Source organism: Pelodiscus sinensis, chromosome 25, assembly GCF_049634645.1.
Source record: "Pelodiscus sinensis isolate JC-2024 chromosome 25, ASM4963464v1, whole genome shotgun sequence".
NCBI lineage: Eukaryota > Metazoa > Chordata > Testudines > Trionychidae > Pelodiscus > Pelodiscus sinensis.
The window spans coordinates 13,843,534-13,857,410 of NC_134735.1; the positions used below are offsets into that span (position 1 = coordinate 13,843,534).

The window sequence follows — 13,877 nt, forward strand, 5'->3', positions numbered from 1 at the left end:
CTGAAAGAGCCACAATCAGCAAATGGCACAGAGCCTGATGTGTGCGAGGATAAAGGGCTGAGTCAACCTGCCTTGCATTGCCAAGAAGCATAAAGGTTTCGAAACAGGAGTCTGAGTCTTCCGGTCTCTGAGGGAGATCTGTGTAGTACTGGGGTGATGTCCCAGAAGGTCTTCTGCTCCATCAATAATGATAAGAATGGCCATACTGGGTCAGACCAAATGTCCATCTAGCCTAGCATCCTATCTGCCAACAGTGATCAATGACAGATGCCCCAGAGGGAGGGAACACAACAGGTAATCATCACGTGATCCCTCTCCTGTCATCCATTTCCAGACAAACAGTGGCTAAGGACACCATACCTACTCATGCTGGCTAATAGCCATTGATGGACCTAACCTCCATGAATCTATCTAGCCTTTTTGAACCCCGTTAAAGCCCTAGCCTTCACCACATCTTCTAGCAAGGAGTTCCAGAGGTTGATTGTGTGCTGACTAAAGAAAAACTTCCTTTTGTTTGTTTTAAACCTGCTGCCTATTAATTTCATTTGGTGACCCCTAGTTCTTATATTGTGGGAATAAGTAAATAACTTTTCCTTATTCACCTTTTCCACACCAGTCATGATTTCATAGACCTTTATCACATCCCCCAGTAGTCTCCTCTTTTCTAAGCTGAAAAGTCCAAGTCTTTTCATATGGGACCCATTCCAAACCCCTAATCATTTTTGTTGCCCTTCTCTGAACCTTTTCCAATGCAATATATCTTTTTTGAGATGTGGCGAACATATCTGTATGCAGTATTTAAGATGTGGACATACCATGGTTTTATATAGAGGCAATAAGATATTCTCTGTCTTATTCGCTATCCCTTTTTTAATGGTTCCTAACATTCTGTTTGCTTTTTTGACTGCCCTGCACACTGAGTGGATGTTTTCAGAAAACTATCCACAAGATCTCTCTCAAGTAGTTGTAGCTAAATTAGTCCCCCTTGTATTGTATGTATAGTTGGGATTACTTTTTCTGATGTGCATTACTTTACATTTATCAACATTAAACTTCATTTGCCATTTTGTTGCCCAATCACTTAGTTGGGTGAGATCTTTTTGAAGCTTTTCAGTCTGCTTTGGTCTTAACTATCTTGAGCAGTTTATCAGCTACAAATTTTGCCATCTCACTGTTTACCCCTATCTCTAGATCATGGGTTCCCAAACTGGGAGGTGTGAAGAAATTCCAGGGGGGGCGTGAGGCGCCCCAGCTCCTCCTCCCCCATTAAGTTTTGCTGCCCCAACCAGTTCATTTCTTTCTTGCTTTCTTTTTTGCTCAACAAGTTTTGCTGCTATTGGGGGGGGGGGGAGAGTGTGAGGGCTTTTTAAAAATCAAAAAGGGGGGCATGATGCTGAAAAGTTTGGGAACCACTGCTCTAGATCATTTATAAATAAGTTGAACAGGACTTGGCCCAGGACTGACCCTTGGGGGACCCCACTAGTTACCTCTCTCCACTCTGAAAACTTACCATTTATTCCTACCCTTTGTTTCCTGTCTTTTAACCAGTTACCATGAAAGGACCTTCCCTCTTATCCCATGACAACTTACTTTACTTAAGAACCTTTGGTGAGGGACCTTGTTAAAGGCTTTCTCAAAATCTAAGTACACTATATCCACTGGATCTCCCTTGTCCACATGTTTGTTGACCTCCTCAGAGAACTCTAGTAGACTAGTAAGGCATGATTTCCCTTTACAGACACCATGTTGACTTTCCCCCAACAAATGATAACTAAAAGGCTGCTTGTGTGTGAACTCAATGATGTGTGTTGTGTTGACCTGTGCAATTAGCTGACACAGCAGACCCTGAGAGAGCCCCTAAAGACCACAAATCAGATAAGGATTGAAGGTGCCAGGTTCATAAGCGAAGTACAGTCATTCAGTTCATAAGCGAAGCCAGTAGATTCTATCGAAGCACTACGCATATGTTCTCCATAACATTGGACTCAGTTCAATCAGTGGAAGACCCCACTGTCCCCCAGCTGGACAAAGACTGTCCCCTCAATACACCACTTTGTCAAGTTACCACCCTCTGATACTACTTAGATACCACCCATCTCCCTGTACCTCATGGTTTGATTAGACCATGGGTTCCCAAACAGGGAGGAATGCCCCCCTGGGGGGGGCGTGAAGAAATTTTGGGGTTAGGATTAGGGTTGGGGTTAGGGTTACGGTTAGGGTTTGGGTTGCAAACAGCGAAGGAAAAGGGTTATTTGTTTTCACCCATTGTTTCAATTGGAGCATCCGTGTGACTGTTCACAAATATCATGGGAAACATTTGCTAAGTGGTTTATGGTTTGACAAACTCTATGACTTGAGTGCAATATTCTCTTTGATTTTGTGTTGTGTCACCTCTTTTTGGGGTAGGTGCCACGCATGGTAAATGCCAATGCCATACCCATAGGCCGGGGCAGGCTCCAAAAGCCAGTACTTTTGTACCAACTATATGTCAGAGTATGATGTATCATGACCACACGATGGCGCCAATGGGTATCTGTGCCAATGTATGGCGTGCCCAGGCCAAACTTCTGCGGGACACATAAAAAGGCCTTCAGTGCTACGATAGCTAGTTAACAAGAGCAGCTGTATTTCTATAGGCCCACAGGCACTAAACATTAAATGAGGAAGAGTTTCCCTGGTACCTGACTGTCCCACTCCTGATTATTAGCATTATTTTAGAGTGCTTTGGATATTGGCTATCTATGCTGATTTATATTTTACTGTCTGTGTCCTTTGTGCTATCATGGCCCCATGGGTGGATCAGCAAACAGAGGCAGAGGTAGGTTAAAATGAGACACAGAGGAAGAAATTCACCCCCGTACAGAGGACTGGCACTTCACTGCACCCTATATGAGGGAAGGGCTGTAGGTAGATCAGTTTTGCAGGGACAGAGATGTCTGTGCTGACCCCATGTAGGACAGAGGAGATCAAGGGAGGGGCCACCCAATCCATGGTTGCATAGATTCAGAGACACCCTTGTTCCTGGCCCAGGAGTGGACCACAGGACATGTGGTGGGTTTCAGTTTTCTGTAACAGGACACACACGCTCTTCACCTGCAACAATCACTTGGGTTTATGAAGGTGATGGGCCTTTTTGCCCAGAATGCATCAGGGCAAATCTGAAAACAGAAGCCAGGAGTCCCTGATGCAGCAAATAACTGGAATCTGCTAGTTAACTGCTGAGACAAGCACGGACTGAAAGGATGCAAATCAGCAGTGAACTCATTCTTTTATCTAAGTAATCCACAAGTAATAACCACAGCTGTAGGACAGACCGGGGGCCATATTGTACCACTGACTCCCCAGCTGGAGTTCCCATAACACAAAATTGGGCTCTGTACCCCTAGCTGTGCCACAGGTTATGTGTGTGACCTCAGGCAAGTCATTTGGCCATTGATTTTGGGTGCCCCATCTGGGATTCTTTAGGCCTGTTTTTCAGAGATGCTGAGCACCCACTGTTCCCAACTACTTTAAAGTAAGTGTGGGTGTTCAGCACCTCTGGAAAGCAGGTTCAAGGTGTCCCAAACTCAGCTCCCCAAACCAGAACTATCCAGAATGAGTGGAAACTTTTTCCAATAATGCCTTAACCAAGACCTGTGAAGGCGCAGGTAAAAATAGCAGCGGCCCACCAGGGACTAACTCTGGCAAGCTGTGGTTTTTTATTGCCCCCCGACATAGTGAGTGGTAGAGACAGGATCCAATTTCAGAGCTGCCTGGCTCCCAATCCTGATACAGTCTCATCTGATGGTGGCAGTAATACTATTTCCATGACACTAATATTCTCTCTAGAGCAGGGTTTCCCAACCTATCGGTCGGGAGCCAAATATGGGTCACCATTACATTTCAAAAGGGTTGCCAAGTGTTTCCCCAGGTGACTCTGCCCTCCCCGTTTTTTAATTGTCTTGGGTCACCAAGTCTTCCTGAATTGTCGGATTGGGTCCCCAGCTGGAAAAGGTTGGGAACGGCTGCTCTAGAGGGTTATCAAGCAAAAATTTCTAATGGTAGACATTTAACAATCAGCAGGTAAATGGTAACTGTAATCAGCAAATCATCATGAGTAGGGATGTGAAAGGTTTACTGGTTCCAGTTAACTGGTGAAGGCTAGAGGACCCACCACAGTCAAAAGCCACTCCAGCTTCCCTGCCTGCTCCCCTTTAATCAGTTAATTGGGTAAACACCATGTTTAACTGGGTAACCAATTACACAGCTTTTACATTCCTATCACTGAGTGGGCGCATTTCTAGCCATAGCCCACAAGATCAGTTCTTAGCCCCTATGCATGTCCAGTACATTTTTATCAATGACCTGGAAGAAAACATAAAATGTTCCCTGATAAAGTTTGCAGATAACATGCAGACTGGGGGAATGGTAAATAACAAAGAGGTCACTAATTCAGAGCAACCTGCATTGCTTGGTCAACTTGGCTCAGGTGAACAACAGGCGTTTTAATATGGCTAAATGTAAATATAAGCATCTAGGAACAAAGAATGCAAGGTCATACGAGCTGGGGGACTCTGTCCCGGGAAGCAGTGACTCTGGAAAAGATTTGGGGGTCATGGTGGATAATCAGCTGACCAAGAACTCACAGAGCAGCTATGAGCAGTGGGGGTTGTGAGTGGTCCTCCATCTCAGGGGGCTGCAAGGTGGTGGTAACCAAGACTGTTTCCGGGGGTAGGGTAGCTTTGCTAACTGCCCCTGCATCTCTAGAATTTGCAGGATGTGCTGACCGAACCACAGCAGGCTCCTGGGATTCTGCTCCTTCCTCCAGGCCCTGATGCCTCTGGAATACCCACCTGCCATATTGCTGGAGACGCTCCCTCCGCCCACCTGGGATTTCTGTTCCCTTCGTGTTTGGGGACTTCTCCTGGGGGCAGCGGAGGGGGTGTCCCGCGCCGAAATGAGCGGTTCCAGAGGTGACCGGCCCCTGGTTTGGATTCAGAGCCTCTCGCAAAGCTGGCAGAGGGATTTGGGGAAGGGGCGCGTCTCAGTTCCAACTCCGGCGCCCACGGTTCGCAGCCCTTCCCCACCGCTGAGCCCCGCACCTGCCCCGCGCAGCCCGGGGACTCCCCCGGTGCGGAACACAGACCGAGGTGAGCTGGGGCGGGGGTGGGGCCCCCGACTGAGAACCCCCCCCCGTCTGAGGTTCCTACGGCCAAGCCTTAGACCCCCCCAGCTCGGGATCCGCGCTCCCGCCGGCCCGGCCCCGCTTCCATAACAGGGCAGCCGCCGGGGGAGCTTTGGGCCCCCACTCTCCGCGCGATGATTGGCAGCTCCGGGAGGCCAGTGGCCAGGCAGGGCCGGCGGCTGCAGCCAATGGCTGGGGACGGTGGGCGGGAAGGGGCGTGGGACTCCCGCGCCCGGCTGCCACGGCCAGGGGCCCGAGCCACTCGGGGCCGGTCGGGCTGCTGCGGGCGCCGCTGCGATGCGCTCCGGGCTGCGGGCGCCGCTGCTGCTCCAGCTGTTCCAGCTGCTGCGCCTCTCGCCGGCCAGCGCCCAGAGCGGTGAGTCCCGGCCCGGCGCCCGAGGGAAAGTTTGCGTGTGGCGGGCGGGGAAGCGACTCCCGCCACTGGCCGCTGGGTCCGGGCCCCGCGCCCCGCGCCGTGCTCAGACCCCCGGCTGCAGGGAAGTCCGGGGGGGTCCCTCCATCCGTCCCCAGTGCACGGCCGGGGGGGGGTCCCTCCGTCCGTCCCCAGTGCACGGCCGGGGGGGGGGTCCCTCCATCCGTCCCCTGTGCACGGCCGGGGGGGGGTCCCTCCATCCGTCCCCAGTGCACGGCCGCTGCCACCGTGAGCGCCCCGCACGGGGCTGTGTGCAGGCTCGCACGCCTGCATGTGGTGGCCTCGTGTAGGGATCCGGGTGTGCCCAGGCTCCACCGGCCCATGCGGGCTGCCAGGCAGGTGCTGCCAGGTGAGCGCCCTGGCGGGGATCCCGAGCCCCCAGCCTGGTTCTCCCAGGGACCCGGCACCCGCGTTTCCCATCCGAGTCCTCCCCATGTTTGCGGGGCAGGTCTCGTTGTTAGGGCACCGTTTGGAACCCGAACGAAGTGCGCTGCCCCGGGAGACAGGCAATGCCAGTCCCAGACCTGTGCGCCGGTGCAGGGGCGCACGGAGGTCGAGATCGGCAGCTCTTGCGTGGTTGTTCCTCCGAAGCTCTCCTGTTGGCTTCCCCGGAGGGGTGGCAACTCAGGCAGAAGCCCACGGTGCGGGGCTTGCTGTCCATTTCCAGGCACATGTGGGTCGAACGCTGCTTTGTCAGTCCCCGTCATGGCTTTCTAAGCTGTGGATATTTCCTCCCTATGGTGAAAGCTACATAGGACACATCACAATGAAATGTGACCCTTATTCTTACCCATATGTATACCCCATAGGGCAGGGGTGGGGAAAGTGAGGCCCCAGGGCCACTCGCCTGGATCTGGCCCCCAAGGCTCAGGGCTCCCTCTTCCCCCCAGCATTGGGGAGCTCATGCTGGTGCTCCAGCTTCCCCCCCCCCCCCCACCTCCCCACAGGGCTGGAGCACACAAAAAAATCTACTTATCTGGGCCCCCTAGGCTCTAGGGGAATGTGCAAGGGGAATGTGGGGAGTGTATTTCCCCTTCTCACCTGGAGCCGGTGGTTGAGGGTTTGTTTGGTTTTTGTTTGGTTTTGCTTCTCACTTGTGTGGGGTCCCTGACTGATTCAGCCCCAAAAAAGTTCCCAACCCCCCCTCCTGCCTGCTCAGCCCAAAAAAAGTTCCCAACCCTGCCACAGGGATTGAATTTGGGTAGATTCATGCTTGAGCTACACTTGAAACATACCAGCATAGCTATATCAGTCAGAGGTGTGAAAAAACACACCCCTTACCCAACACAGTTATGCTCAAGTGCCCAGTGCAGACACAGCTATGTTGACTGGGCACAGCAAGTGTTGCTCAGGGAGGTGGTATTCCTGTACGGGCAGAAACATTCCTTTAGCTGGTGTTCGCTTTGGTCACTTTGAGAATTAGTGCCTATGGCCCCTTCAGATGAGATCAACCTCCAAAGCCCAGCTCTCCTTGTTCAGAACTCACTTCTTCGGTGGCTGCCCCAAAGACATCAACACGCCCAATTGGAGAAACCCGCAGAGTGGGTGTAACCCACACACCTCATGTGGTTCGCTGTCCCATGCAGTGGCACCTAGACTACAGCAACAAGAGACCTCTACAGCATGGGCTGGGAGCCAGCTCAAAGGGTAAAGGCTCCTATACTAAGCTCCAGAGGTCCCAGGTCCAAATCCGCCTGGTGGCGGTTACATGGGCACTCTCCCTGGATCTCTCCACGTGGCCTGGCTCCTTAGCTAGAACATCCCTTGGAGCAGGGACCAGCACAGGTTTGGAAGCTTAGTTTGGTACTAGATGTGGCTGTGAGGGCTGCGGGTAGCAGGAGTTGTGGAGCAGAGACGCCATTGTAGCCGTCTGGAGGGCGAACAAGCGTAGCCCACTGGTGAGTGTGAGGTGTAGAGCCCCCTCTCTGCCGAGCCACTGAAGAGAGGAGTGGAGGTATGTTACAGTCGTGCCTCGGGTGCGCCGCTCAAGCTGTAGCACTGTGGGCATTCAGGGCTTCTGGTTCAATCCCTAGTTAGTGGCTGTTGCAAAAGCACCTTTATGTTCCTCTTCCTACCCAAGAACTGAGCTTGTGAGCTAGCTGTTCCTTACTTGTGGGCCTGATCCTGTGATGTACTGAGTGCTTCCCAACTTGCTCTAAGTCTTTGGGGGTTTTGAGCATCAGGATTAATCCTCATGTGTATAAGGGCTGCTGTCATGGATGGGGCTTTGCACTGGCACTGGTAGGCATGGGTACCCATCTGCTCCAGTCAGTGACTGAGGGCCTGATCCAAAGCTCATGCAAGTCAGTGGGAGGTTTTTCATGGGCATGGAGCAGGCCCTACATTCCCTTTGACTTCAGTGGAATCAGAGACAGTCACAGAGCTGCGTGGCTTCTTTTTTCCCGCAGAAGGGGAACTGATTTAGCTTAGCTAAATAATAAGAAAGTTCATGATTCTTACCATTTATATGCCCAGAGAATTAGATCATAGAACTGTACACAAGACCATGAGAACAGCCATAGTGGGCCAGGCCAAAGGTCTATCTAGCCCAGTCCCCGGTCAATAGCTGCCTGTAAATTATACATTCCCCATCTGAAATCAGGAGCTATCATGATGTTACTAAAAAAAGCCAGAGTGGAAACTAGGAACAAGCTGGCTGGAATGGTGGAAGAACACAAGTGTAAAGGAAATGTGTAAGGGGGAAATGAATGAATTAGCTAGAACATGTGTTTTCCTGCAACAATCTCTTCCCTCCTACCTCAATTTCTTACCCATCCAGGTAAGAACCTCGTCAGGATCAAACTGTGACCTCACATGCACAGTGGCCTCGCAGTGGGTGATGTTATCTCTTCTTTTAGACTGGGCATCTCACACTACAGTGATCATGTTGCACTTTAATACTCTGTAGTAAGATTGTGTCATCTCTGACCCCAGGGATCTGGGGAAGCAAGATGTGGATCTTGCAGAATTTGCTATGGAGTCATGACTGTGGACCACTAGGTAGTCTTATGAAGCCAGATTCTGAATTCAGCGCTAAGAAGATGTATACAGCTTATAGTTAACAGCTGGGCAAATCTTAAAGGTTTCAGTTTGCAGTAATTCATATAAATCCTTTTTCCCCGTTTGCATCAGTTCACGCAGGCTTTGCTGAGTGTGGGTAATACTGGGCCTGGGAGTTGGATTAGCCCAATCATACTTTCAGTGAAAATCACCTGGCAACTGCGTGATGTGAATCTATTTTATGTGGAGATTTCATTTAGCCTGGCTGAAGTTTTATACGAAATACACGAGCCAAGCAGGAGAAATACATGAGCTAAGCAGGAGATTCCACCTGTCCATGGATAGCTCTGTGCTTGAATTAAGGATAGAGATAGATGAACAATGGTTTTTGTTTGGCTGGTTGGTTGGTTTGTTCACTGGCAATCTTAAAACACCAGGGAAAATAATTTTGGATTGAACAAAAAATGACATTTTTCAAAACTTTTCTTCAGCAGAGAAGTAAAAAACAAAAATTAACTTGGAGTCAAATGACATGTTCTGTTTAGATTCAGAGCATTTAAAACAGTTTTGAGTGTTTTAAAAATAAAATTAAAGGTCATTTTTAAACAAAAACTCATTTCAAACCAAAATATGGAAAAGTTCATAAAATCTGAAAATGAAGTTTCAGTTTTGGAAGTATTTCCTCCCTCCTCCTCAAAAATGAAAAATTTGGAGAGATTGTCATAAATTTGTGAAATATTTCAGGGTCCCCAACTCTTCTTTTTACATGTTTGGCTGAAAACAGTTTGCCAGGTCTAGTTAAGGAGACTCTATAGTCTTCTGAATAAAATTAGATCAAGGAACAGGGCATTTTCCCTTGTTGATTTCCGTGAAAATTGCAGTTGGTTTGCTTTTTTTAAAGCTGTAAGCTGATTTCAGGGTTAAATATTTGTGGCACTAAGTGGTTCCTAGAAAGGAAGCCTTTGAAAGTAAATAAATTAGATATTAACCTATTGATACACATAGACTCACAGAAGCAGCAGACATCTAGCACTGGCGTTACAGAATGCAAGTGCTGTCTGGTTTTGGTGCTGTAGCTGACAGCCAAAAGGGAGTGAGATGCAGTGTTGTGTTTTGTCTTTCCCGCATCCTGTAGTAAATACCCTGGCAGGAATCTGCTGAACATGATGACAGTGTTTTCCTGCCCAGGAAGATGCAAGTGGCATGTACTGGAAAAGCAAAGGCTTCAGTCAGAGGCCTTAACGTATCCAGAAAAAATTACCCCCCCACCCGTGGGACTCGGGAGTTTGCAGAAATTGGGAATTCCCCTGGCTTCCTCCATGGCATCTGAGCTTTTGCAGTTTGGGAAGGTATGAGATGGGTTCATGGTAGGTATTGTAGGCCGGTGCAGCAGGTTGGAGGTGTACATGTGCTTTAGGGTTTGCAGGAAGGTCTGAAAGGACCTGGGAGGGTTGGTTCCCTTATCTGAATGTTTGAGTGGAAGCCCCCATGGAAGGGGGAAAGGAGGATGTTGACTGGGGGCTTTGAAAGACAATTGCTCCTTTCCTTGGTTGGGTAGCTGCTGATGGACACTTTCACTGAGCCAAGAAAATTTGCATTCCAGAGGCAACAGGTAAATGGGTGGCTAGGGCAGGTGAGACGAGCAGATAATGATTAAGCTCTGGTCACCTGTGAGGTCTGCAAGTTCCTATGGTACAAAGAGCCTTTCCCACAAACAAACCCTCTCTTTGTGCAAGTGTCATTTCTAGTGACACAGTTATAGTAGGAAGCTACGAGCTGAAGCACAATAAGGACCCCGGGATCTATCCCCCTGTTGAGGCTGCAATTCCCTAACCTAAGCCACTGATATCCAGTTATCCCTCTTGTAAAAGGGGAGTTCATTCTTCTCCGGGGCCCGTCTGACCAAAGTCTCTCTGCTCCACAAGGTGGTCAGCCAGTGGCAGGGGGTTTGTGTGATGCAGAAACTCGATCTTGGAGAATTGGGTTGAGAGACCCAGCAAAGTCGTGTCCGAGACGAGCCCATGTGAAACTTTTCACTCCTGGCTAACAGTGGTTGCAGCTGACCTGGCGTCTTACAGGGGAGTAGCGATGGCTTGTGAGCTGGCTCCTGATGTGCAGCCCTGCCCCAGAGAGCTCACGTCTGGGCAGACAAGAGAGACAAAGAGCATGAAAGAAACGGAGGTAGAGGAAGATGCAGGGACTTGCCCAAGATCACAGAGCAGGTCAATAGTAGAGCCAGGAACAGAAAGCAAGTCTGCCAGCTCCCAGGTTCTCTCCACTAGACTTCGCTGCCTCTTATTGAAAGGGAAGGGGCATGAACGTCACAGAACTAGCCAGCTGTTTGGAAGGAGAAGGAATATTCATGGTCACTGTTCAGCAGTCCCGGTTACAACAGGCCCTGAGCCCCGAGGATGGGGGAGGATAATTAAACAGCTGGGCACCTCAGGCACCAAGTGTTAAATGCCGTATTAATTTTCACTTTTCAATTGTCAGACACCTGCTATCATCTTCCCAGGCAGCAGAGACTGAAATTAAATCCATGGCCGCAAGTGTGGAGCACGGCGTAGCTCTGGCATGTGCCTTAGGGAGGGTTTGGGTGCTTTTGCTGAGTGCTTCATTTCCCAGGCTAGTCTGCTCTGGGTCCTCTCTCCCCACCTTCCTCTAAGCTGCGGTTGGATCTTTGGGGGGAGGATGGCGATGCCTTTATAGGCTCTTCTAACCGGTGCTTCTATCTCCTGTCCCACCCCTGCTCTGCCCCAAGTCACCCTGTGCCTCTTCAGCCAAGCCCAGCAAAGGAGAAACCCCTCCTCTGCTGTCTGAACGTGGGCCACAAAGTGCATGCCGGTTCTCTCGGTTAAAGCACGGGTCCCAGCAGAGGCAGGATTCCTGGGTTCCGTTCCTACCTCTGCCACCGATGTGCTCCAGGACTTGCTGCAGAGTGTCCTTGGTACCGAGGAGGGGTTGGAAAAAGAGGCGTGAAGTTGCTTCCCCTGGGCCCTGCTCTGACTTCTCAAAGCCAGTGTCCGGGCAGGCCCCACCCGGGTGGCCACAGACTGGCCGTCTTTCTTTGTTGTCTTCCTCCCCCTATTCTGTTTACCGGATTAAACCCCCCTCCAGGCATTTTGCTCAGCAACAAAACTGCTTCCTGCCGTGGGAGCTGGAAGGCAGCAGATAACACAGGCAGAGCGGTGCGCGCCCGGGAGCTGCGGCGCGCTTTGGATGTACTTGGCATCACGCTGGCCAAGCAGATTACCCTCTCCCGCTCCCTGAGCTTTGATTAAACTCTAACCCTCTGACATTACTCCCATTCATCTGCATCTTCCATCTGTGCCGCAGCGCAGCGATGCTGGAAGCTCCACTCGCCCAAGCAGGAGAAAATGACATTGATTTTTTCCCCAGTTAACTCAAAAAGAAATTGACGGGGTGACCTAACAGCTGAGGCTGGGAACAGAACAGGGAGACTTTTCCCTCAAGGGAACCAGGCCCGATTCAGCCTAGTTACAGCAAGAACTGTAACTTCTGGGTAATGTTTCCTTCCCTGAAGCAAAGGGCTGATGGAGGGGTCAGTCCCCTTTCCCAGATGGAATTGTTACCTCCATTCCCTCCCCAAATCCCTGGCTTCTCTTAGGCCCCCCCTCGGGGAGAGGGATTTCCCAAACAAATATCAGATGGATGGTGAGAAAGTCAGCACACCGCCTGCTCCCCCCCTTATCCAGAAATCTCTCAACGAGCCCCACAACTTCACCTACTGCTGAAGAGCAAATTCTGTGCTGCCGAATTGGCCGAGCGTGACCAATGGCAGATCGGCAGAGCCTGACTGGCCGGCACTGTGCACCAGGTGCTAATCCTTGGGGTCAGCGTGGGGGTAGAATGCAGGCGTGGGGGTAGAATGCAGCCGTGGGAGTGACAGCACAGTTGTCGGTGGTACCTGGGTGCAATGAGAGGGGGATCAGGCCCAGGAGTTGAGATGTGCAAGGCCTGCAAGGGGGCTCAGCCATCCCACTTGCTGGCGATTGGGAGTCATGGGGGGAAATTCTGCTGTTGGCTTTGAAAAACTCAACCCATGTTTTCCCTCGGGAAGCGTCCAAGTTCCACGCAGCTACACCCAGTTCCCCCTCTGTGGACCAGCAAGGCAAGCACTCTAGGCTCCTGGCTCCCCAGTTTCACTTCTGGGGCAGAGACCCACATCTCTCCCTCCTGACTGGTATTTTTCCAGGCTGCACAGCTTCCTGCCTGCACCATGGTATCTGCAGCAAGCTAGTCTGCTTAAAGGACCGCATCTGTGTTCTGCCTTCTCTCCAAAGGCAATGACGGGCCATTGCCCACAGCCAGGCCCACAGATGGGGGGAAAGGGGCAACTGACCCGGGGCCCAGTGGTTCAAAGGTGCCTGTGGCTCCCAGCCCTTTAAATCACAGCTGGAGTCCCAGAGAGCACATTCTGGGCAGCACTAGGGACTGACTGGGCGGGGAGGGCCTGGTGCAGGCTGGTAGCCCTAGCCCTGCCCCTTCCATCCGAGGCCCTCCCCTTCTGGGAGCACAGAGGAGTCCCCTCCCACTTTGCCGAGGGGCCCTCGATTCTGTTGGCTCCCCCTGCCCCACAGCTCTAAGTCACCTCACAGCTCTTTTCTAAGCAAGCATGACAGAGAAATCGATTAAAACAACCAAGCAACCCACATGCTTGTTAATAAGCCTACCCAAGATCATGCCAATGCTGACCTCCAACTCTGGCAGGTGTGGGCCCAGGGTCGGGGCCCGTCTGGGACAAAGATCCGTCTATCTGCTGGATCCAGAAGGCGGCCTCGTGTCAGTTTAAACTCAGATATTTCACCCACAAGCCTCTTTTGTGTGTGTGTGTGTGTGTGTGTGCATTTCACTCACAAGCCTTTGTGTGTGTGTGTGTGTGTGTGTGTGTGTGTGCGCATTTCACTCACAAGCCTTTGTGTGTGTGTGTGTGTGTGTGTGCATTTCACCCACAAGCCTTTGTGTGTGTGTGTGTGTGTGTGTGTGTGTGTGTGTGCGTGCATTTCACCCACAAGCCTGTGTGTGTGTGTGCGTGTGCATTTCACTCACAAGCCTTTGTGTGTGTGTGTGCATTTCACTCACAAGCCTTTGTGTGTGTGTGTGTGTGCATTTCACTCACAAGCCTTTGTGTGTGTGTGTGTGTGCATTTCACTCACAAGCCTTTGTGTGTGTGTGTGCATTTCACTCACAAGCCTTTGTGTGTGTGTGTGTGTGTGCATTTCACTCACAAGCCTTTGTGTGTGTGTGTGTGTGTGCATT

General features: G+C 50.9%; 1 protein-coding gene across 1 annotated transcript in view; it reads left to right on the forward strand.

The window, feature by feature from the left end:
• The first annotated feature begins 5,387 nt into the window (after positions 1-5,387).
• Positions 5,388-13,877, forward strand: part of LOC102444094 (discoidin, CUB and LCCL domain-containing protein 1-like) — a 73,944-nt gene continuing 65,454 nt past the window's right edge. Inside the window, exon 1 of the mRNA XM_075908959.1 lies at positions 5,388-5,540. Within this exon, the coding sequence (XP_075765074.1) occupies positions 5,462-5,540 (79 nt within the window). The 5' untranslated portion in view covers positions 5,388-5,461. The remainder of the gene's footprint in view (positions 5,541-13,877) is intronic.